Here is a 25098-nt window from a genome sequence, read left to right as displayed (position 1 = left end):
CTTTTACTTGAGTATAATTTTTGGGCGCTCTGCTACGCAACTGCGCCCCCATCTGGTACAGCTTGTGCAGAGAATAAAAAACGCAAGCGGAAGTTGTTGTGCATTATTTAAACTACCGAGAACTACGGACGGACTGAACTGAACTGAAGAGTTCGTTTTTTTGTCTGTTCGTGAATAGTTTCGGTTTCCGTCCAACCTAACATCCAAGACTCCGAGGTTAGTTGTCTAAAATTGGTATACACTTGCTCTTAAACGAGTAAGTTAGCAGTTAGCAAGCTGGCGAGTAACTTATAAACGAATTGCAGCAATAATCTACTTAATTTAGCTCTAAGGTTAACTACACGAAGCGTTGTTGCTCTTCGTGGCAAAATTAAGTGCTAAAAAGCAGCACGGTTTTTTCTTTAAAAACAATGGCACAACACACACACACACACACAACAGAAAGTAAACGAATAGAAATTATTTGCGAAAATAAAAGCGCTAGAGCTCAGAAGAGAATTATACTCTTATACTCTTGAGAAATGTCCATATAGTTTTACGTCAACTGACGTCATTTTGGGTGTGACTAGATTGTACAAATACTACCCTCAAAGTTCAGGCTGTAAGGATTGACAGTGTTTTCGGTAAGTAGAAATCCTGTTCAGTTTCCTTATAACTGAGATCGTCACTGACGTAGAGAGAATATTGAGCAATATCGTTGTAGTAGTGAGATCGGTGTTCTTAGACAATTGAACAGATGGCACATTTCTGGGCAGCACTAACAACAAGGTTGTGTTTGTTACAATTTGGCAAGGAAGCTGAACTTATTTTTGTGTGTAGATTTGCAGACTTTCTTTTTATTTACCTTTGTTTAAAGATTGTGTGTATTCTTTTGCAGAGTTACTATTCATTGCTTTTTTTACTTAATGGTTTGTTCAGCAATTTTTGGCCAGCTGTGGTCGTTTAATTGTTTGTTTTAAAAATGAACCTTGACTTGACTATTCTTGCCAAATTTGCTGAGAAATCTAAAAGGCATGCAACAGCCATGACTGCAGATCCCTGCCCTTAAGACTGCATATCAAAGGTCATTTTCATATTGGCTCTTTGTCTGTGTCTGAAATCGAACATAAAATGCATTTTTCTGCCTCTGACTTTAAGACGGAGACAGACTATAGTTAGTGATCCAAACTTAGAATCGGGGAATCTGTAATTGCTACCTTCAGAGCTTATGTTGATACACAAAGTAACCACAGCAGTATCTGCCAAATACATCACACCTAGTTACTGTGTTTTGTATGAGTTAAGCAAGTTTTTCCTTTTCTTTCTTTGCTGTATTTGTTTTTAAAGTTGGGCTAGTTCGGCTGAAGTAGCTGAAACTCCAGTGTTGTGTCAGAGTTTCATCATGGAGAAATATCAGTCATTTCACCAGAGCAGCTCTGGGAAAACTCCACAGAATTTCACCAGTTAAGTTTAGACTTCCAGTTAAGCGTAGTGCCAGGCATCAGGCCATAGATGGGTTTCTGCAGAGAGGTGATAAGAATTAACCCAGCCATTTGGATGTGTAGAAAATCTCCTCACTCACTGTCTAATTATTGTGACTTAAAGTATGTACAGTTTTGCCACTGAAAATATAAATTGTTTTTATTAATATAATTTGAAAATGCGTTCAGCCTCCTTGATTTCATCCTGGGAGAAGTGTTGTTGGATATGAAGTGATGGACAGACGTCATATGAAATATCTATTTATTTATTTACTGTATTGTCTCAAAGCTAAGAAATGTTTTTCATGGATTCCAGCTGAAGCCGTCTGGAGTTTATGAAAGGTTTTCTGGTTTACTGGTGTGGTGTTTTTGCTTGTGTGGTTTCTGTCTTCTTTTTTTTTTTAATGCATTTATTTCATTTCCCTCCATATTTCCCCATACAGAAGTTTTTCAGAGGATATCCTCTCTGTGAGAAAATTGCTGATTTAATGACTAGTTTCACAGAAAACAGGATTTGGTTACGTTTAATTTTAGACTCTGTCAGCAACATGTAAACCCGGGAAGAACAAATGTAGTTTTTCCATTTATCAAAAATGGAGGGGGAGTCCTTCTAATCTAATCTAATCTAATTTCCACCAACTTTCAGTTATTCCCCTGTTTTTCTGCTGTGGGAACAAAAACACAGACATGCAGTGGCTGTGAAGTATAAGCATCAGTTATGGAAATCAAAAACATGCCCACTCTTTTACCTCAGTGGAATTTTATGAACTAAAATAAGTGAAGTTGTGTTAAGAAATTGCTTCAGACTTTGCCAAAAGTAGGCAGAAAAAATTGTGGTGGAAAATGAGTAATACCTTTGTCTTTATAGCCAATGTTAGCTTCAACACCTAATCAATCGTAGAAATCACTTTAGTTTTCAAGTGGGGAAAAAACAAAAAATGTTGTCACGTTCTTATTGTTGGTAATCAAATGGAAGGAGATGACTAAGTTTCCAAGCATTTCCAGATAGGGAAGCCCAACAGGGTAGGGGGAAAATTCATGATTTAGTTTCTTGTAATTAGCGGGTTGACTGACAATGACTGACAGCATTTCCTCTCTGTCTCTTGCAAGTTCTTTTTTTTTTTTTTTTTTTACACAGTTGTTTACTTTTGGCTTTCCATGTACACCAAATAACCAGATGAATTTAGACATTATTTTAGTTGGTCGAGTCTTACAAAATCCATTAAAGAATGCATTTAATTGAAAAGTCTTAGTCGTTGACCAAAGACAACCTTCAACAAATATCAAGCAGGGTTAAAGATTTAAATTACAAACCTAAGAATGAACTCGCTTTACTTTAATTTTTGGTGCAACCGCAAACAGCAACGTCTTCTAACGTAATACTTGTATTCTAAAATCACTTATACAAAAAATGTGCTCAAAGTAGTATTGAGAAAATGTGCTTCTTTATAAATAAAACCTGCAGCGTCGTCCTATCACGTAAATGTTAGTGGCTCTTACTTAATCCACCAGATGGCAGTAAAGAGAAAACCAGACCACTTGTACCGTTAAACGTACACTGTGAAGACGAGAAGTGCATTTCAGAATCCAATTTGGGTTCGTGTGTTATAAAGCGCCGATGCAAATGTGAGCGTGGGAGGAAGATGTGTACTGAATAATGAAGTTAAAAACACAACAAGTGATATTTTTGTGACTAACCAGATAAGAAGCTTAGTAGGGTTAATTCGTGTTGCATTTCTGGTGTTAGATTTCCCAAAAATCTGCAAACTGAACTTAAACGATTTTAAGTATTTTTGCAGCCTTCGTGCAGATTACTTGTACTGACAAGTAGGTGGCAGTGCAGGCGTGGTTATGCGTAAGGGTTTGCATAATTATTGCAAGTAAGAAACTGAGCATTACAAAACCACTTTTGAAGTTTGCACAACATTACGGGAATTATTCATGTTCCATGGCAAAAATTTTGTTATGTGACTTCTAGGACTTTTTGCAAAGATCTCTGTTACATCAGGATTCACGTTATGTACAGATCTTCTGGAGAAACCAGGTCAACAAGTTTTATTCAAAAGTTGAATAATCATGCTTACATGCATAGTCTTGTTTCATTCAACCGCATAGAAAACAGATTTTTGTGGATTTCTTTCATTGAAAAAGTTAGTTTGGAGAAAAACAAATGTATAAATGGGAATAAGAAAAAAGCATGCAGTCATGTTTTCTTTCTGTTCTTAAACCTGCACAGCTTACTGTGATACAGTAGACGAATGTAATTGAATATAATTTGAAAGAGCTGCACCTGGCCACATCTGTTTGCAGTGAAACAGAGACACATGCTTATCATGGTTTTTGCATGGTGGCTCAGTAGTAAAATGCAGTAGTCTCGAATCTGCTAGTTGGTTTTCCCCTCTGTAACCATCTGTTCTACCTTGATAGACCCAGTAACACAGTTAGGAGAAAACACAAGATCAGAAAGTCCAACTGCACCAGAACCAAGACATTCGCTTTAAAACCAGAAGAAAGAGTTTCTGACAACATTAATTAATTTCATTTTTTAAAGCTGGACAACACATAAACCTTTTGACTACCATTTTGTATTGGTATCAACGCATCCCATGTCTCACGCAAACAAAATATTTCACTGGAATTTTATGTGCATACCTGTAGAAGCAGATGGCTGGTTTTCAAATTTTATACAAAATAAAGTTGAAAAAGAATGGTGAGCATTTGTATTTTAATTTCCTTCAGTTAATATTTTGTAGGAAACTCAGTGAAACTTGGTGGTGGTGGTGTCATGATGTAGAGAAAATTTTCTTTAGCACAAACGGGGAAGCTAATCAGTTGATGATGGCTGGCCTGACTTTGGTGTTGGTCTGTAAAATCCCAATGAAACCCACTGCAGGTTGTGGTTGTAAGTTGAGAAATGTGGAAAAATTTTGACGGTTTGCATATATTTGCAAGCCAAAGCGCACATTGGGAGTGTTGACCTCTGTTTTCTGCTGCTTTCCTTCCACAGTTTGGTGCATCATCAGTTTCATGGAGAACGATGGCTCGCATCTCTTTGGACTCTCAAAACTCTTTACCAGGAATTCCTTTGAGTGTGCTGTCTGTGCCCATGGAGAATAAGTACAAATGTCAGCAGTGTCTCCAGGTCCTGAGGAAACCTGTCCAGGCTCAGTGTGGCCACCGCTTCTGTGTGCACTGCTTCAAGCTGCTCACCAGGTAGACCGAAGGTCCTTAGACCACCCACCAGTTTGTGACGTGTGACCTCCTCCTCCTCCTCCTCCTCCCCCCCAACACTCTGCCGGCTTAATGCTTCCCCTTCTTAGTGGATATGCCTCAGCGCCATCCCGCATTCTTGTCTCTGCTCCAGTCTGGATTTGCTTTTTTTTGCACCCAGCATCGTTTTCTTAATGCCGACTCATTTCTCACATGGTTGGACTAAATCTGATGAATCACGAGGATCTGGTCATGCTGACACATTTCGGCTTTGCTGACTCATTCCAAGGTGTTTCTTTTTTCTCTTTTTTTAATCTACCCATATCTTTCCTTCTCACCCATTCAACAGTTGTTTCTAAACACATCAGCCCTGATTATAATTCTCTGTTTCATCATGTTATGTTTAATGATCCACAGTGGCGTCATTGAACATAAAGATGAGATGAAATGTCGCTGAATATTACTCAACTTTACCACACATAGCATTGATAATTAAACTATGTTTTGTTGGTGTAATCCTGGAAGCTTATATCTGCTAAAAACCTTGTGAGATTTTAGTTTTGCAATGCTTCTGGTGTGGCAAGTTGATCACATGACTTCCCCTTATGAACTGATGTGTGTCCAGGTTCCAGGTTGTCTGAATGTGGCTGATGTTTGGTTTTTGGCTTCAAAAACCAAATGCATTCATTGTTCTTCTGCTCTACGTCCCTTCTATATCACCTCTGTTGATCTACTTGAACTGTGATCCGTGTTGGTCAGGAGCTGATGGGGGAGCAGGTCTTAGTTGCTGTTTAAATAGACAAAATCACAATCCCTTTGTTTTTTATTAGCGCTGGTCCAAAGCCTTGTGAAGCCTGCCGCCAAGAGGAGATCTATGAGGAGCCCATGTCCATCCTGAACAGTAACGAGGTGAGTCTCCAGAGAGGAGTAAGACGACTGTACGAGTGCCTTCTGTCACGTGTTATGCTGTTCCAGTCACGTATTTTAATTGATTTTATTGATAGACCAAAACACAAGTAGTCCATAATGTGAGATGGCCACAAAAGGCACACAGTTTTCAAAAAAGGTCTTAAAACTTTTGTATTCCACCCCCCTTTTTACTTTGATACCCCTAAAATCCAGTGCAGGTAACTGCCTGCCTGAACACAGTAGCTCTGAATGCTAATAAATGCTGTACTTTCAGATTTCTGGTTGTAAAACAATTGGAAAAAGATGTTTCATTTTCCTTCTGCTTGCATTATTTTTGTTTTGATCATTCACACGAAGTGCATTGCAGTTTGTTTTTGTAACATGACGAAGGGGTGGTGAATACTTTTGTGTGCTACTCATTTAAGCTAAAGGTGAATGTTCGACCACACAGTCTGAAGGGAGTTTCCACAACCACACAATGAAGTGCACTGTGTGTTCTTGTCGGTATAATGACTGTCTTTATGTCCACTGAACGCTTTGTTGTCGCCCCCCGCCCCTCTTCCTGTCCGCCAGGCGTTTCCAGACAACGCAGCCGGTCGAGAAATAGCGAGTCTGCCTGCCAGGTGTTTGAACCAGGGCTGCAGCTGGACTGGATATATAAAAGAGTACGAGGTGAGGTGCTACACTGAACCGCTCTGGTCTCTCTCTGACCTCATGTTAAGCCTCATGTCGTGCTAAGGGGTCAGGTTACCCCAGGTTAACCAGCGGTCTATTCATGTCACTGTGACCTGAACTAGCTATCCTTGGTGTGTGATTTCCTCAATAAGCTCGCTATGGCCTCCATCTCATGCATGCTGCTTCAGCTCACACTGTGCAGAAACAGGAAGTGAAACTAAACATGCAGGCTGGAAAGTCCCTCATTCACAAACAACTCATTGGAAAGTACCAGAAGGCCATTTGATATAAGGGAGGAGAGATAGACGATGGAGGAGGATTAACTGACTGTAAATCTGCCCTATAAAGGCAGACTATCGAGAACTAAGATTAAGATTTGATGGGAAGGGTTAGAAAAATCCCAGTAAATGATGTAAACAGTATTTTACGTTGCTGATTACCAACTTGTCAGCAGCTTGTTTGTGGTGTAAATATCTCTGCCAGGATGTAGTTAGTGGGTTGGTTTACAAAGAAGATCCTAGATGGACGTCATATTTATATAAAGGGAGTTTACCAGACGCCGCGGTGACATTGAACTCTAATTGCTGACGATACAAGGGAGATGACCTGCTAAGTTTTAAGATGCTGTGTTGGGAGGATGTATAGTCGGTCCCAACATTTGCATGCTGTGCAAAATAAAATGTGAGCGTGTCGTTGAGACGTCCTCTCAGAAGAAGCATAGGCAGATCGAAATATGCTGTTGGTTGTTGGAAATGATTGCTACGTGCAACACCCAAATATGTGTCAATAACAGCCGCTTAGTCACCGTCGGCTCTCCCAGCTGCTTTCTACACCCAGCCGAGAAGGCAGTGCCGCTTTGGAAAAAGATGCTAATTGTGGCTAACCCGTTCTGTGAGCGCCGAAGTACGGGCAGATTTCTCACCAGACACCAGTTCAAGATGACTCATTTTCACTTTGGTTTTTGGATTTATGGGTTGTGAGTTTTAAAATGACTGAGATCGAAAAACATGCAACATACCTGACTGTTTCGCTGAGCAGCTCACGCGTGGCTGTCCCCATTCATTAGGAGAAAGTACTTCCTGATGAAGCACTTCCTCCAAACAAGCTCTGCCCCTTCCTTTGTCGCAGGTTTTAAGTGTAGTAATGCCGCCAAATGCCTCGCAGATTCAAATTATTTTTTAAAACAAAGCGAACTAATTTGTTTCTGTGTTTCCATTTCCCTTTTTATATTTCCTCACTTCTCATGTTTGTATTTACATAATCCAGTTACTTCCTGACTTCTTTATAACTTTTGTTAAAAGTGAGTTTTTTGAAAAGGCCTTTATATAGTTTCTTGTTACACAAGAAAGGATTAGCATTTCTTTTTTTTTCATATAGAAGTCACTCTTTTCTTTTTCCTGTTTTTCTTTTGAATTCTCAACAAAGGTAAAACGTCTGCTTAAAAGAAGCAACAGAAAAACAGGTTTTTAATCTTGTTTGAAATACATACACACCCTGTACCACACCTTCTAAGTTAAGAGTATAATTTGTTTCAATGCATTTTCAGTGACTTATAAAAGACAAAAGTCTTCCTTTTTTTATTTTTAAATCTTATGAGGTTTAGTTGCCGTAAATTGGACAGACACGCCACAGTACTCGTCTGGCAGTCGTGAACTGAAAGATAATGAAACAAATGGCAGACATATTTACCTTGCATGAGAACTGCCTATAACATCTAATCGTCATTTTCTACGTCGTCAGGCGCAACATGAAGGCCGCTGTGAATACGAACGGGTGCAGTGCGAGGCCTGCCAGGCCTCCATCCTCCTCAAGGACAAGGACAGACACAACGAGAGGGAATGCGAGGCGAGAACGCTCAACTGCAAATACTGCAAAGTTACATTCAACTTTAAAGACATTAAGGTGAGAAATACGTGGAGTTCTGAGCATTAAAGCAGTTTTCTGGTATTGTGTTTGTAAAAAAAAACGTGAGCATGGATGATGACATTCTGATTTATGAAAACAATTTCAGGCCCACGATGAGATCTGTCTCAAGTTTCCCTTACAATGTAAAGACTGCGGCAAGAAGAAGATCCCCAGAGAAAAGGTTAGAACTGTTCTGCTTAGACGTTTTTTATTTTTATGTTCAAGTTGTTTTGTTTTTCAGGAAGGAGATTAGAAATTAGAAATAAACCACTCAGCCCATATCATGAGTGTATGCAAATGTCTGATTTTAATAGAAATTAACATGCACAGCACTATTTACCAATGTCTGCAAATTGAAAATTGTCATTTTAGCAGAATTAAGAGATACTTGGGTTTCTAGAATAGTGAAACTTATTCATTTCAAGCTGATAATTCCCCCATTTGACCTGTTAGTTTCCTTCTGACTGAGTATCATGTAGTTTGCTTTTACTTTTATTCCTGAGCTGACTCCACGCTAACTCTTCATTTTCCCTTTTGCCTGCTCTCTCTGCAGTTCAGTGACCACATCAAATCCTGTGTCAAGTCCAAGAGCGCCTGTCCATTCAGCGAAGTGGGCTGTAAAACTGTGGTATGTGCAATAAACTACTCCGTTATGTTAAACTTTAACATCAAATGCTGTCGTAGCTTAATGCAACTGAAGAAAAGGTTTGGAAGCTTAATAAAGTATTAGAAGAAAATGCAAATAAACAAATATTTCAATTCCGAATGCTTGATCATTTGTAGCAAACAATGCATCTACAGCTGAAAAATACTTCTCACATCAGCATGTGAAAAATGTATTTATTGTTAGTACAGTTTTGGCTTTATTAATGCTCTGAGGGTTTTGTTCTTTCAGTAAATGTCAGGTGTTTTCCAGTCTGTCTACTCCAGTTAGCAATTATTCGATTACTAATTAAGTTGACAGTTATTTCAATAATTGATTAATCCGATTAATAAGCAGACACAGCAGCTGTCTGCTGTCAGCGACAATTATATTTTCTCACATCCAAACATGACTGAGTTCACATAAAACACTCCAATGAATGTTTGTAGTAGTTCTTCCTGTTTACATGCACTTCACAGCAGATTAGTTGGAAGTGTGTGTGCAGTTCAGAAGAAGTCTTTTGGCCAAAGTTCAACCACATTTATGTAATACCTCAGAGAGTCTTGAGACGCTTCGCATACCTGCTGTCAAAGTCTGGAATGTTTTTCATCAAAACCCATGAGAACAATTTGGGGTTTTTTACATCTCTGTTCATTAAATCATTTAAAACTGTCACTTACGGGCGTGGCGTGGCGCTGGCTCATGGCGAAGGCATGAAGGGTGAAGCGACCATCACCCTGATGACCTTTTCCTCATGAAACATGATTTGCTGACTTTGTAGAAATCAATTAAGTTTGTTGTTCTTCTTGACAGAGTTTTAAAAGCATTTTCTGTCTGCTGAAACAAATCATAATCGTCTTTCTTCTTCTTCCTTAGATAGAGAACGGGAAGCTGAGCGACCATGAACACAGCAGCACCATGGAGCATCTGCGCCTGCTGCTGCCGATGGTGCTGTCGATGACCCATCCGCGAAGCGAGGCCCTCGGATCCGGGGAGCTGCAGGAGGACTCGGGTCTGGGTCTGTACAGAGCTCCTGAGGAGGGAGACGACGCTGCAGCCGCCGCACACCCTGTAGACCTGGAGAAAAAAGTGAGCCTCTCTTCCAAGCTTTATGGGTTCTTCTAATAGACGCAAATGAAGGCAGACGCATTAAATCAAGTTATACACCTCCTATTTTAGGGAAGTTGTAGAAATAATTGAAGAAATGTTTCGTTAAATGACATTTTGAGATTTATTTAGACTTTCTTCAATCTGAAAAGTTTACATTCATACCTTTTATTTAGTGGAATTGCCCTTTAGATCACAGGTATCCTTTCATAAGCTGTAGCTAAAATCAGTTTTATCACATTCACTCTAAAATATGGACTTGTTCTTAAGACTTTTTGAAACTAATTTGGTTCTTTGCTGAGGATCACAGTCTTGCAAACTTCTCATTTTCTCAGAATGTGACAATAAAAAAATATTTTTATAATGGCAATCCTCTTTGACTTAGAAGAAGCTAAGTTTGATTTAAAGTCAGTCATTAATATAAATAAATATCTGTTTTCAACTGTATTTACAGGGATTATATAATGACCGTTGCTGTTTTCCCGACAGGTAATTGCTTTAGAAAACATTGTGTGTGTCCTGAACCGGGAAGTGGAGCGCAGTTCGCTCACCCTGGAGGCTTTCGCCCACCAGCATCGACTCGACCAGGAGAAAATCGAAAACCTGTCGAACAGAGTGCGGCAGCTCGAGCGAACGGTGACCATGAGAGACCTGCAGCTGTCGGAGACCGAGCAGCTGGTGCGCGAGCTCCAGAACTGCACCTACGACGGGATATTTGTCTGGAAAATCACCGACTTCTCCCGGCGCAGGCAGGAGGCCGTGGCCGGTCGAACGCCTGCCATGTTCTCACCCGGTAAGACGAGAGGCGGGATCGCTGGGATTTGGTTCTGACCTCATAGAAAGATTTTTGTGTTTGTGAAAAAAAAAAAAAAGAGCACGTGGTTGGTGTGTTATTTTTATTGTCTTGCAAGAAGACTGGGGAGATTCCACATCTCTGTGATAATGTTTATTTTCAGGGAGGGAACCAAACTGAGTCTGATGACACTTCAGGATTTTGACTTTTGTTCTAATTCCTTATTTTCTCTCTCTCTCTCGCTCTCTTTGCAGCATTTTACTCCAGCAAATACGGCTACAAAATGTGTCTCAGGCTTTATTTGAACGGCGACGGGACCGGACGGGGGACGCACCTCTCTCTGTTCTTTGTGGTCATGAAGGGAAAGTGCGACGCTCTGCTAAAGTGGCCCTTCAGCCAAAAGGTACCGTAGATTAAGAATAATTTTCCCCCATCGGTGTTGATTGACCTCCTTGTGAAAACAGAAGCTGATTTCCTCCTCCTCCTTCCTTTCCTCCACCCAGGTGACTCTGATGCTCCTGGATCAGAACAATAGGGAGCACATCATCGACGCTTTCCGACCAGACATCTCCTCCACCTCCTTCCAGCGGCCGATCAGCGAGATGAACATCGCCAGCGGCTGCCCACTTTTCTGTCCGCTGGCTAAGCTGGCCGGCAAGAGCCCATATCTGAGAGATGATACGATATTTATCAAAGCAATCGTAGACCTCACAGGCTTGTGATGTGCACTGTGGAAGATGCACTGAAATATTCCTAAGAAAATATTAGCCTCTCTTGCTCCATATATATATATATATCTATATATAAATATTTATACACGCTAATATATGAATAATAATGGGTGATAAACAATAATATATAGATATAAGTATTGTATTATTATAATACAAGTCAGACAATATGCAACTGACTGTATCATATCATAAAATATCTTTTATATGTTTTATTATAAAATTATAGTCATAATAGCGCTTTTATTGCAAATTAATGCATAGCTTTCAAACGATTTGTGAGAAAAGTTGAACTTTTCTCTAGAATAAAAATTGTCCAAATTATAAAACTTAACATTACTTTTAACCTGCTTAGTAGTAATAGTATAGCAGCTCAAAACATAACGGGGGGCTTCGCACATTCACGTTAAGAAAAATGCCTAATGTACGATTTTTGGTGTAAGTTGTTGTTGGATGTTTGTGATGGTGCAGTTAGCATGCATGGGTGGGTTTCTCTACCCTGTCGGGGAAAAATGAGTTTTAACGAATGGTGGCTTGAAATCTTTTGATTTATTGTAATTATTTATGTATAGTTTGTTAACCACGTCTTTTTTGATTTAGTTTTAATTCAATAACAAAAAATAAAAACGAACTGGATGGTAAACAGCCTCGAAGTGAAAACAGTCAAATATCTTTCGATAACTAACATATTTTGTTATTACAATGTAGTATAACAACTAAAAAGTGTAACATTATACAAAAAAAAGTTAAATATCTACTTAAAGAAACCATAAAACTTGGATTATATAGAAGTTAGCGCTTCATTGAGGAGTAGTAGCTTTCATATAGAAATGATTCCTGTGGTTTAAAGGGGTATTTTAATGAAAAATACTATCAGAATACCTCAGGATGTAAGTTGAGTTGTGCAACTTCATTTGTCAAAATGTTTTTTGTTTAAGTAAAAAAAAAAACATAGCCTTTTAGACTGAAATGTTTAAACCACTGCAGGAGATTTACCAGCAGCTGTTAAACTGTGACTTATAGTTGCTCTAATTTTTTTACTTTGTTCATTGAATTCAACCTATGGAAATGTAATGTACGCCGGTCAACCTACGGCGATTTATACACTTAAAAAATGTTGGTAATATTTATTTATTTTGGTTTCAGTAAATCTTTGACTCATACATTTATCGTATGTATGAGTCAAATATTGTATGTGGCAAATATTTCAACAAATGTGAAATAAACGTGTATTAAAATCAATATTACTACTCTATAAAAAAAAAAAAACTAATCACCAAGACAACATAACCTAGTCAATATAATCAGTCAAATACTGTATCCAGGTTACTTGCTGTAATCAATATGTTAAATAGTTTCTCACTTCAGTGTTACACTTGTGGAGAGAGCTTTAGTGATTATTACTGTTTTAAATATCTAACACCACTAAACACTTAAATCTGTTTAATATAGCAGTATATAATAGCTAGCCTAACTCAACACATTGAGCCATTTTAGTTTCTATAACTTTCTGCATTGATAGCAGACTTTGCTTCAATAAAGACTTTAAACCATTATGTTCTCATACTGACTGAATGACTTTTATATGTAAATGTCTTCCCTTACTTGTAGTTTTCATTTAACAATGATGCTTTTGTTGTAAATTAATGAAGTCATACCGAGCTTGACATCACGCCAACCGCGATATTCGGTTAGCATCACGCTAACCGCGCAGAGTCAGATTAAGAGTCTGGATTCAGCAAGCAGAAGGTGATATTCATCCTGAGAGCGGCTTCTGTTGCAGTTTTTGTTTGAGTGGTATTGGCTTTTGGCTTGTCACGCCGCTCCTGCAGCTCCGTCACACGGCTCAGTCAAACGGTGTTTTTGTGTTTACAGTAAACGGAGTGTAACCCCAAATGTTGTGTCAGATGTGGAACGTGATGTACCGTTCTGTTGCTTGCAGCTGCGGAAACGCATGTTACGAAAGTCCTGCCTACGTTTCCCCACAATTGCTTAACTTAACTTCGAGGTGTTTATTTAAAATTTAAATAAAAAAAGTGTTGCAAAACTGTATGGATTAATGCATTTAGACCATCTAAAAACTAACAAATGTTTGACAATTTGGAGGCTTTCAGCCCTTTTAATACCGATTTAAATATTAGCATCACGTAATCAAAGTGGCATTTAAATATTCAACACCCTACTATTTAATATTTGATCTGAATATTAAATCAAATGCTATACAAAAAAGTGAATCAAAGTCAATATTTTTGCCTCATCTTTCACATATCTAAGAAAGAAAAAAAAGCAAGTCCAGCAATAATCTTAAACTGTCATTTAAATTGTTAAAATCCTTGAAATTGTTTGAGATTTACGCAGAAAAAACCCAACCTGAACTCTGGAGGGTAAAATTAAATGTCAAAATAGACTTGTTACAAAAAAAAAAAAGTGTCATGTGCACGAACACATCAAGAGGAAAACAGTTAATAAAATAGACAAAAACATCTGTAATGTTCCCTGAAAGTTGGGCTCCAAATTGAATTCCCCCACCACCCAGATTTTAGTCAGACGGGACTTTTATTAACTTCATCTGTAGATCTACTGGGAACACTTGGTTAAAAATCTGCTTTGAACTTCCAGAAAATGTGATCATCTGTGTTTTGGATTTTGATTCACTAAACAAAAATGATTCAGCTAGCGCTTCTTCTTGTTTTCAGTGTTGCTCTGTAAGATATTTGTTGAACTTTTTAAAACTGAAAGCCCCGTTGAGGTGTTGGTGTTTGAAGCGAAGATGAACCGATGCAGGTGTGAAAAGGTGAACTCTGTTCGCACGTCGTCTGTGGTAAAGGTTGCTTCTGTTTGTGTGGGTTTGTGAGAGGAGGTGATATCTAAAATATTCATTTTTTTAATTATATGAGGTACTAAAGTTACGTACACATTATGAAGATGATTACCATAACGTTAGGTGCATTTTAACTTTTTTTTTTAACAGAATCATCCTCACATGTTTTGAATTAATTTTCAAAATAAAAGTAAAGAGCTACCTCAGAATATGTCGATTTATCAAATCAACTTCTGCTCAGACAGAAAATCTTAAATCGACATAAAACTGTTTTTTGTTAAAAGTTGAAGGGTGTCTAGAATGTCCCTCATCTCTATTGAAAATGTATGGATGACCAAAAACCATATTCATTTAAATGAGCACTGGCATTTCAAATAAAAATGAAGTATCCATAAGTTATACCAGCAGCTGGATGATGTCTCATAATTTCTCGAAATGTTAAGTTTTTAAAACTCCAAAATTAGATTCAAATTAATGGCAGTACTATTTGGTGTTCCTATAACAACAACGTCCCTAAAACGTAAAGTTTGATCTCAACCGCTCTCTGACCGTCGCATTTGTCTGATTTTAGGTACAACACACTAATTATCTCCAGATGACTTAAATCCAACACCTCAGGGGGAACGTGCAATGACACGGTATGAACATATTTCTCTGATGTGTATCTGCATTACTCACTGCACATATACTCATACATGCAGTATGAGTATATGTGGTTGTAAATGCAGATACCTCCTTGGTCTATGATGGCTATCTGCTGCAGGAAATGAGTCATTGTTGCATGGTGTGGTCTTAGAGCCACACCATGGTCTGGGTTTGAAGAGAAAAAAAAACATTCCTGCTCAGTGTAAAGCATTTAATGCAATGTAAAATGTTCGAAGAACACGTTAAAACTATCAGATTTTCTATCATTTCTGCAGGATGATACAAGGAAAATCAAAATCAGCATCTCAATAGATGCACCGTTAGTACTTATTTTCTTTTTTTTTTATTTCTGACAAATCGTATAAGATCACCATCCAATTTTAGTAGAAGATCAAGATTCTACTTCTACCCTTCAAATATACCTGCAGTATTTAGCTTGGAACTGATACAGTTTGAGCAGAATGAGAGAATATTGTTCAACTTGAGCAATACAGAAATTGTACAGCAAAAAGAAGCACAAAGGTGCAACTATCATAATTTGGCATAATTGGAGACACAAAACCTTCTCCCTGATGATTATAGCTGATTTGTAGACGATCCTTCAATCTAGATTTGTCTGCAATTGTGGAAAATGGGGGGGGGGCGGGGGAATGTAATGTATATAATGCAGGAGATGCTCTGCCCATGTACTGACAATATGGGGTAAATTTTATTTCTACATGCTGTTGTTCAGGTATAATGTGATCATTTGTAATGCCAAATTGAAGAGACTCTCTAAATACGTCAAAGCAAATTATTCTCCCTACAATGCCTTGCGAAAGGATTCATAAATCAACTTTTTCACATTTTTCAATCCGATTCATCTTGAGCTATTTTGCAGAGAAGAATGAGGAGAAACAAGTTTCTACATGTGCAAATTGGGGAGCGACACCGAATGACTTGGAGGAACTAAAACAAAACCAAAAGAATCAACTTCAGAAATACAACTGGTATACTTTCCTGGAAGATTTTAGTCACAGTCCCAAAACTATGCGTTATAAGTGAAAGACTGCTATTTAGAATCGTCTTTAGTTCAAAGTCACAAGATCAAAGGCGGGAAAAACCCCTTGGGATCAATCTGTTAGTAGATTAAAGGTGTCAAAGAGAAAAAGAAGAAAACTCACATCTACTTCTCTATCCACAACCTTTAATTGAGAGCTGCACAACAGTTTAAACATCAATCTGACAGGTCTTCGGGTTTATTCTTTGTGGGACATGCGTTTTATCTGAAGGGTGCATGGAAACAACAGCCGACAGCATGAAACATAAATACGGAGACGAGGGAGGCAAAAGGAACATTGAGAAAGAGTTTCCGACTTACACACGTTTCAACACATTTAAAAGAAAAAAACAAAAAAAAACAAGATCTTGTCAAGAGATTTCTCAAAAACACACACACCGCTAAGAATAACAGGGGCTTTATGATCATTGGTCATTTCCTCTTTCATCAGGGAGCCCACATGGAAACGTCAGTGTCTACCTGGTGAAAGTACCTCAAGCTTCTGCAGGTGGAGCTGAAAATGAAGACGAGTCACTTTCAACCGGTTGATTTTTGCTATTTCAGAGGCACCGAGCGTCGAGTTACAGCAGCACCGTGAAGTTTTATTCTTCACCAACATGATTTTAGCAACAATCTAACGTCAGTTTTAGCCACGAGAAACATCACGTATAGATTTAAAAAAAAGAAAAAAAAAAAAGAAAAGGTGACTTCAATTCATTCAATTTCTTGAATCATTCGCTTTATTTTTTATTGATTGCTTCCGTTAAAGATTAGTGCAACATTTTTGCCACGTCGATGTTCTCGTTTCACCGTAATTGAGCGAATTTACACGTTAAAAAGTTGACTTTCACAATCAAATCTCTCTTTACCGATACTCCCAAACAAGTAAACGTTTAATAAATAAGTAAATTAAGAGCCCAGCCAGGAACATTAAGCCTGTGGACAAACTGTGTGTCGTAAAATAGATAGAAGTGAACTAAAAATCATCAGAGATGGCTCTGAACAATTCATATATCCAGTGAGGCCCTCTCTGGTGGGAAGTGATGGCTTTAAATTGGACATTTTTGTTTACAAGCGACGACAGAAAAACAGAAAAAGAAAAAAACAATTTGTCATGGGTAAGAACAAAGCAAAAAAAAAAAAGAAAAAGAAAAATGTCTAAAAAGGTGAAACTTTGTGCTCATAAGAAATGAATAAACGTTTCCACACTACATAGCTCCAATAACAGTTAGCTACACACATATAACACTCTTTTGTTTACAGTCATGCTCTGGGCCAACTTTTATATTAAACTGCTCAATAACTCTACATTTATTACAATAACAATAGATTTTTTTTCTTTTTTAAACAACGGGATGTGAGACCAGTAAAACTAAGGAAGACTACATTAAATATAGCTTTTAAACTGTGGTTTCATTCTCCAAAGATGTGTTTCATAAAGGGCACCAATTAAAGATTGTTTTAGGAATAATAATAAAAAATAATAATAAATTGTCAGTCACTGCACTTGACCCTGAATGAGAACAACCATGATTAGGAAAGGAGCCACCTCTGCGTCTCTGTTAGTCCGTTCGGGTCGGGTGCGTCGGTACAGATAAAAACAACAACAACAAAAACAACAAGCATGATAGCGTCTCAGAGTTCTGTCTCACATCATTCATCTGGTATCAAGGGGAAGATCCTCAGTAGCAGCACTGGATGTCATTCCTCCCTTCTGTCGGTGCAACGTCGCCCCCTTGTGTCTGCATCCCCCCAATTCCCTCTGTGTTCTGAGTGCTTTAGGTTGAGAACACACGCTGCTCACACACACACAGAGACACACACGCGGAGTGTTTGAACCGTCTCACCTCCGTCTTCTTCCCTCCCCCCGCCCTCTGCTCTACTTCCCCTCCGAGGGTTTCTTCCAACCCTCGCTCACGGCTTTCCCGTTCACGTTGCCCGGAAACGTGGAGTTCTTGTGGCGCAGCAGCCAGGACGGCAGCAGGCTGCGGGGCCTCAGCTGCCGGGGCGACGCCTGAGAGAGGCGCACCATGCGCGGCGAGCGCCACACCTTGATGGTGGAGTCGTCGCTGGCGGACAGCAGCAGCTCCTGGTCGGCGGGGCTGAACGCCACCGAGTTCACCACGTCGTCGTGCGCCAGCCGCGCGAGGCAGATGTTGTAGTGGCGGTCCCAGATGTAGCCGTGCTTGTCCTCGGCTCCGCTGCCGGAGGGAGTTTGTGGAGGAGAAAAAAAAAAAAAAAAAGTCAGCAGAGAAACAGCTACAGCCAAAACGGGACCAGACTGAGCTTCGGAAAGGCATCTGCTGTCCCGTTCCAACCAGAATCATTGAGGTGTTTTAGTATTACGTTCACACACAAAGAGGCTGCGATGCACGTCACCATATTCCAGATTATTATTTATATATTCCTTTAAACGTCATAGCTTTATCTTTTCACATCACAATCAACCAAATTTAGGGCCGAAACGATTAATCGTGATGAATCGATAACTGAAATCATTGTCTAATAATCCAGCAATCGATTCATTGTTAACTGGAGCATACAGACTCATAAAAAGACCAGCTCAATCAGAGCAGCGATTAACTAAAAATGCATACATTTTGCGTACAAGATAAAAATAAAAACATTTATAAATATGCTCGGCACAAAACTCCTCAAGTAGCATAGTTTTAGCTTCAATTTTTATAAAACATTTCATCCAAAGCATGATCAGATTAGTCCCACAATGTACCGACGTTAAGTCAGGCAGAGAGGGCCGAGCTTTTCACATGTTGATGTTAAAAGTTTATTTTTTTAAGAATGCTGCATTTTTATTTTCTTATTTAAGAAAATAACTGAATTATGTGTTTACTTCCATGTTTCAATGCATTTCTGATACTGGATGAAAATAGCTCAAATGAAACATCTGCGGAATGTGCTGATAATTTTATCCGATTAATCGATTCATCTTCAGAATAATCGATAATTAACATCACTGTTGGCTGCAGCCCTCCGCAGCAGCGCGACTAAATGTGTCTGCATCCTACCTGGCAACGAAGTCCCTGCTGACGTCCAGGAAGATGAAGAAGCACTCGTCGTTGGGCGTGAAGGCCCGGTGGGCCCGGAGGCTTCTCCTCTCCTCCCTCAAGCTCTTCAGGTCGATGACGTGCATGTCTATCTCCTCGGCGATGGGAGGCGGGGACATGGGATCTGAGATCACGCATCCCTTCGGCCAAGCTCGGCTATTTACGTACAGGTACCTGACCGACGACAGCAGGAGAGCCGGAGTCAGAATCACTAAGTGGAGAGCAGCTGACACCGGCGTCCGCTGCGTTTCCGACTCATTTCTGGCCGCGACGCCACACGTTGTGTTGTCAAAAGAAAATTGCAGAGTTTTCCGGACTTAACTTCATGTAGTTTCAAAACCATTTAATTTATACAAAATACTAATGGTCAACATGAATTTATGGAAAGAAAAAAAAATGAATCAAATCTATACATATAAAAAGACATTTCCCGTAATTATTTAGTTTTTCTAGACGTATCAAGAACATGAAAACTACAGATAGAATCCATTTGTGGCGAACCAAAACACTGGATTAAAAAAAAAGGACTCCAGATTTCCAGTGTGTGCCGTTGACTACTTTACCTGTGGTCAGGAGAAAGGCCCATTCCAATGATGTGGCCGTGAATGTCAATGACGTGGTCCAGTGAATCAAAGAACTCCTCGGAGCTCCTCTCCTCTCCGAGCACGGGGCCGGAGGTGGTCATCTGGTCGGGCTTGATGCGCTTAATGCCTGAGAGGAAACCAAACGACGGCATGAGGAGACCAAAGCTTCGGTTTGGTCTCAGCACATTTTGAATAGTCCTACCTATCTGGTGGGGGGAGTAGGTAAGGCTGCCGGTGGTGAAGAGTAAGTACGTTTTATCCTCGCCCTCTCCGGGCTCGGAGGGGTTGATGAGGCTGGGGTCGGGGGCCTTGGTGTAGGCTCTACCCATCATCTGAGCAACCTGGGTCTCAATCTGCAGCTCCCTGGCCCCCACGTGTTTACGGCTCTGGATGGGAAGAAAGAAAACGTCAGAAAAGACAACAAGAGTTTTTTTTGTTTTTTTTAAAATCCCTAATTAATCTCCATCGTACATGAATGACGTGGTCCAGGCCGGATATGGTGGGCTGGGGGGTCCGTGCGGACGAGAAGCCGTGACTACGTCCGTCCGTGCCGCATTGCTCCTCGCTCTCCGCCTCCTCCTCCTCCTCGCTGTCCGAGGCCCCCAGGTCGAAAAGAAGAGGGTGATGCTGATTGTCCTGCTCCGCTTTCTGCCGCCTCGCCTGAGACTGAGCCTCGTAGTCCAGCAGCAGGTCCGGGTTGTCGTGGCGGCGGCAGTGCGCCACCATCACCGTCCGGATGGTGCTGGCGTTGATGTTCTGGATCTTGAAAAGACGCTTCACGACGTTCACGTTCTCGGACTCGATATCCTGGGCGACATTAAGAAACAAACATACGAGGATGGCATAAGAAACTGCTGGGTTTTTTTGTTTGTTTGTTTGTTTTCTCCACCAGTTCAGGCAAATCGACCTGGAAAGCTTTGTTGAGCCACAGAACCGAGCAGGACGTCATGTTGCCGATCCAGTGCAGGTTCCCCGAGATAAGGTGCGTCTCGTTCAGCCAGCAGCCAAACACGTCGTACGGTTTGTTCCTGACCCGCGACAGCAGCGTGTAATTGTCTGGAACGAAACATTAGAAGAGCCAACGGTGAGGTTCTTAAACCTTAAACCTCAATAGATTTCACTGGAATGTTACGTTAACAGACCGAAACAACGCAGTGTAGTAGGAGGTAAAAGAAAAAAGAAAATTATACATGACTTCAATGTTTGATTTACAAATAACAACCTGATAAGTTTTATGTGGTTTTTTTTTTTTCAGACAAGTTTTTATGCAACACTACCTTTCCTGTTTTAAATTATTGTGACAAATTCTCAGTTTGAGTCCTCTCATTACTTTGAATAGGCCATTCTACCCTGTGAATACACCTTGATCTAAACCGTCCCATTGCTGCTCTTTGCTTCAAAAGGTGACGTTGCATGAATGAAATTCGTTTTCTCTTTAACTCCGACCAGTTTCCACACAGCATGATACCGCCGCCATGTTTCACCAGGGTCATCGGCAGAGTTGGTTTTCTATCACACAATGTGTTTTTGTATGATGGCCAAAGCATCTAGCACTCTTCCATAATGGCAATATTTGTGGAGTGAATGAATGACAGTTGTCCTTGTTGACAGAATCTCAGAGTAAAACGGATAAATGGAAATGCTACAAAAAGAGGAAAGTAGGTGTAATTTTCCTCTTTTTTTGCCTAACAATTATGCAATACTTTGTATCGGTTCATCTAAAAAGATACCAAAAAAACAATACATTGAGGTTTGTAGCTACAACATGGCAAAAACAAGAAAAAACCTCATGAATACGTCTGCAAGCCACCGTACTTCTTGATCTTGAGGCTAAAGTCAAGGCTCACTATGTTAACGCACTATGTCTAAACACTTCAGCGTGGTTAGAAAACTCCTGCGATGAATTCGTTTTAAACCCAAAATCAATCGCCACTTGGCAGCTGGAAGCCGTGCGGGTGTTTTTGCCGATGTTCCTACCCAGACTAATGACGGCAATTTCCCCAGAAGACGAGTGGTGTGGTCCCAGGTAGACGCCGGATACGAGCAGCAGGGTATCGTCTGGGTTAAACTGGGAGAACTGGGTGTAGCCCCAGTTGAACTGACGCATGCTGGAGCTGTGCACCAGCGAGATGTTTCCATCCTGCCGCTCTGTGTCCCACAGCTGAAAGAGAGGTTTAGAAGAAAGAGCCAATTGGACAAAGGGGAGAGACAACATTTGGTCTGAAGCATCATGAAAATGATCTGAAAACTGGTCCACAATTAAAAAAAAAGAAAAAAAAAAAGGGGGCTTAGTGAGCGTTATTAAATTTTATTAAAAGTCGGGTAGGTTGTTCTCAGGATGTTCTGATGATTTTGCCACATTTCAGGTCAAAGTGAAGATTCAAGGCTCTTAAAACAAACAAGAGATGCAAAAAAAAAAAAAGCCTAGTACCTTCACTGTGCAGTCCTTAGAGCAGGAAGAGAAGCGATGGCCCCTGTGAGAGAAAGCCAAGTGAAGCACCTGGTCACTGTGCTCCCTCAGCGTCTGGACTTCCACACACGGGATGCAGTCATACAGACGCTTGAACTCCCTGTACCACGACACGGCCGCTGCACACAGGCCCGAAACGGACAATTATTTTTTTATTTAAAAAAAAAAAAAAAAGCACGCATCTTCAAAACCAATACGGACAAAACTACAACAATCACTCTATCGAAACATACACGGGTGTCGAGGAACGGAGCGCGGTATCCGGTAGTAACTGTAGAACAGCTCCCTCCACAGGAACTCATCTCTGGAGACCGCCTGCCACTGTCTGCAGGTCAGGCCGGCTCTCAGCACGGCATCGTGGGGCAGGTGCAGGAAGATCTCCAAAACCAAGCTGTCCGGCAGAACTGGACCCCAATCCATCCTAACATCCTGGAACACACGCAGCGCTGTGAACAAGAGCTGTCCTCTTGCAGATTTCTTCAGTTTTTTTTTGTTTTGTCACTTAAAGGTTTCAGATCAAACTAATTTTAAAATCACAACCACAAGGTCTGTAGAATCGATAAAGCACCTATACAGAACCTGACAACAACAAATAGAAAGCTACACATTCTACCTCAACCTAAAGAAATTCATGAAAAGATACAAAACGATGTTATTGCCTTTTTTCTGGAAAGAGAAAAAAAACGTTTTTTAATCCAGCACAGATTTCTTCGTGTTCTTAATGTCAATTTCTACATTAGTAATTTCAACATTATCTCTACTCTTGTAGGTATTTCTATGTTTGTTGCAGTAGTGGAGCTGAGGTGCTCAGGTTATGCACTTTCTAACTTTTTTTTTTTTTCTGTAAATTTGCATCAAACGTTTGTGCTTTACATCAGACCATAAAAACACACACAGCAAACAAATTAATAACTGCAACTAAATTTTTTCATGTAAAAAAAAAAACATGTTGGTACCTTTAGCCATGAATTCTTAGTCAATCAAATTCCCTTTAAAAACAGGAAAAAGTTTGGAAATCTAACAAATGAAAATATTTCTCTATATTGCTTTATATATTTGTCCTCATCTAAAATTGCTGTGAATTAAAACCGAAAGGAACCCAGTGTTTGTGTCATCTTTCTTACTGTAAAAATGTTAATTTGTCAGCTTATTTCAACTGTATAATCTCTAACACTGAACAGAGCTACATACAATTTTACTCAGTATTGCAGTGAATTTAAAGCGCTATTTACAGCCTGACAGCTGTTGCATAGCAAACTCATTTTTGAGTTTTCTCTTGAAGTTAAAAACTTTTCATAAAAACAATTAGATGTGATTTAGCACTAAATAAGTCGCTGGTTAATACATAAATTAACATAAATTGTGTTGGCGTAATTATTTTTTATAAACTGTACCCATAATCCTCTTTAAGTCACAAGAAAATGTTCAGTTTTTCTTTCCTTCTGAAACAGAGATGACCGAACAGAGACATGTTGGCGACAAACATTAACAAGTTACTGATTGTGCTTAAAGCAAAAAGATCTACTGCTAACAAACGTAACAATAAACACTGATATAACTTTGTGGATTTTAGCGCTTGTTAATTCAGAAAAAGAGCTTAATAAGCAGCTAAACTAACAACCCAAGCTAGCGCTGAACTAGCTAACCGGTTGCAGAACCAGTTAGCTGTTAGCTAACGTTTGTTTTCAACTTTGGTCGGATAAGATTAACACTTCAAAACAAAACTTTACTCACATAAACTAGTGCTAATGCTCAACGGGCTCATCAGCTTTCATTCATATAAATCTACTGACACAAATTGTCACCTACCTGCTGGATGAAAGGGTGTTGAAGAGAAACAAATCCAACTGGTTGCTAACGCTACAGACTAGCCACAGAAAAAAATGACAACAGTCTTCTAGCAGCGGCAAGACTCGATTAGCTGAACACAGAATAATCGAACACGGCTAAATAAACTCAATCGACTTATTGTCTGTCTTTGTCGGGTTTACGCTGTTGCAAAAATAATAATAATAATAATAATAATAATAATAATAATAATAATAATAATAATAATAATAATAATAATAATAATAATAATAATAATAATAATAATAATAATGACATTACTGTGGTGGAATTTTGAAGTTTACAGAATTGCTTAAATTAAAGAGTTGTGTGGCTTTCCAGAACTGATTTTGTGTGTAGATTTTTGGACCACACAGAAAGAATTTGCTGGTGTGTTTTGGATTATTGTCTTACTCCATACCACAGGCGTTTAAGGTCACCAGCTAATGGCCGGATGTAGTCCTTTATGATTTTCTACAAGCAAAGCAATCCAAGACAATCACAAATGCCGCAACGCTGTTCGGTTATGTTGTGCCAAGTAGAAAAGTTCCAAATTTGTCTTGTCACTGTATAATATTTCCTAAAAAGTCATAGGGGTAAGTCCAATCTATATTCTGGACTTAAGAACACACTCCAGTCTAATTGGCTGTATGCTCATGGCCAGTCTTCTGCTCATGTGAAATCATTGGAATTGATACAAAAGTGTGTGTGTGTGTGTGGGGGTGTGTGTGTGTGTGTGTGTGTGTGTGTGTTGTCTTAGGCATATAGCTAAATGCAAAAGACCTGCTGCATTAAGAAGACATTAAATATACATCAATGCTCTGTTTTTCAGCTCCAAAATCATAATAAAAGCAAGTTAACTTGGAATGTCATAAAGCTTACTGTAAAGGCCAAATTAGTAAAGTTACCTTTGTTTAGTGTAACTATTGTTGAGGTAGGAATAGAATATAATATCCCCATTGTGGGATAATATTTCTGTGCAGCAAAGTGACAGTGAATAACAGCAATCGATTATGCTTTTATTTTGATCATTTTATTGTGAACGTAGCTATGGTTACAGAACGCAGTTCCACGTGAAAAGGTCAACAGCAACACAGGAAAAAGATTTAAAAAACACTAAATTTTCGCTTCATTTGATAAGGGGACACGGTTAGTAACTGGGATTGGAGTATATTTGCATAACTTTAAATGTTTATGGAAAAATCTGTCATTAG

At 39.5% G+C, this 25098-nt stretch overlaps 2 protein-coding genes across 4 annotated transcripts; one reads left to right on the top strand and one right to left on the bottom strand.

Moving 5' to 3' along the window:
* The first annotated feature begins 83 nt into the window (after positions 1-83).
* Positions 84-13480, top strand: traf2b (Tnf receptor-associated factor 2b). 3 transcript variants are annotated; one of them, XM_014986393.2, is made up of 11 exons: positions 84-216; positions 4468-4673; positions 5501-5579; positions 6153-6251; positions 7995-8156; positions 8266-8340; positions 8713-8787; positions 9679-9891; positions 10399-10702; positions 10957-11105; positions 11206-13480. In XM_014986393.2, exons 2-11 carry the CDS (start codon positions 4498-4500, stop codon positions 11422-11424), a joined length of 1551 nt encoding a protein of 516 aa, XP_014841879.2. In that variant the 5' UTR covers positions 84-216; positions 4468-4497; the 3' UTR covers positions 11425-13480. The 3 variants fall into 3 exon arrangements, with proteins under 3 accessions (XP_014841879.2, XP_014841880.2, XP_014841881.2); XM_014986394.2 differs by lacking the exon at positions 84-216 and adding an exon at positions 243-623; XM_014986395.2 differs by lacking the exons at positions 84-216; positions 4468-4673 and adding an exon at positions 4712-4959.
* A 2588-nt stretch (positions 13481-16068) lies between these two features.
* Positions 16069-23959, bottom strand: fbxw5 (F-box and WD repeat domain containing 5). Its single transcript, XM_014986396.2, has 10 exons — positions 23867-23959; positions 22291-22486; positions 22019-22176; positions 21565-21748; positions 20495-20643; positions 20059-20394; positions 19790-19973; positions 19567-19714; positions 18965-19177; positions 16069-18139 (listed from the first exon to the last, which is right to left on the bottom strand). Exons 2-10 carry the CDS (start codon positions 22475-22477, stop codon positions 17818-17820), a joined length of 1881 nt encoding a protein of 626 aa, XP_014841882.1. The 5' UTR covers positions 22478-22486; positions 23867-23959; the 3' UTR covers positions 16069-17817.
* Between the last annotated feature and the right edge of the window lie 1139 nt (positions 23960-25098).

This window comes from Poecilia mexicana, unplaced genomic scaffold (assembly GCF_051168715.1).
Source record: "Poecilia mexicana isolate PSO_F unplaced genomic scaffold, ASM5116871v1 scaffold_12, whole genome shotgun sequence".
Taxonomy (NCBI): domain Eukaryota; kingdom Metazoa; phylum Chordata; class Actinopteri; order Cyprinodontiformes; family Poeciliidae; genus Poecilia; species Poecilia mexicana.
This window is presented reverse-complemented; position numbering and strand designations above follow the sequence as displayed.

What these genes read in the sequence shown, in the direction of transcription:
- traf2b (XM_014986393.2), top strand. Translation starts at nt 4,498, where the DNA reads ATGGCTCGCATCTCTTTGGACTCTCAAAACTCTTTACCAGGAATTCCT. An exon ending in TGCTTCAAGCTGCTCACCAG is followed by an intron (nt 4,674 to 5,500) that starts GTAGACCGAAGG and finishes GTTTTTTATTAG; the next exon opens with CGCTGGTCCAAAGCCTTGTG. An exon ending in AAGTGGGCTGTAAAACTGTG is followed by an intron (nt 8,788 to 9,678) that starts GTATGTGCAATA and finishes CTTCTTCCTTAG; the next exon opens with ATAGAGAACGGGAAGCTGAG.
- fbxw5 (XM_014986396.2), bottom strand. Translation starts at nt 22,477, where the DNA reads ATGGATTGGGGTCCAGTTCTGCCGGACAGCTTGGTTTTGGAGATCTTC. An exon ending in CTAAGGACTGCACAGTGAAG is followed by an intron (nt 21,749 to 22,018) that starts GTACTAGGCTTT and finishes CCTCTCTTTCAG; the next exon opens with CTGTGGGACACAGAGCGGCA. An exon ending in GCCTGGACCACGTCATTCAT is followed by an intron (nt 19,974 to 20,058) that starts GTACGATGGAGA and finishes CTTCCCATCCAG; the next exon opens with AGCCGTAAACACGTGGGGGC.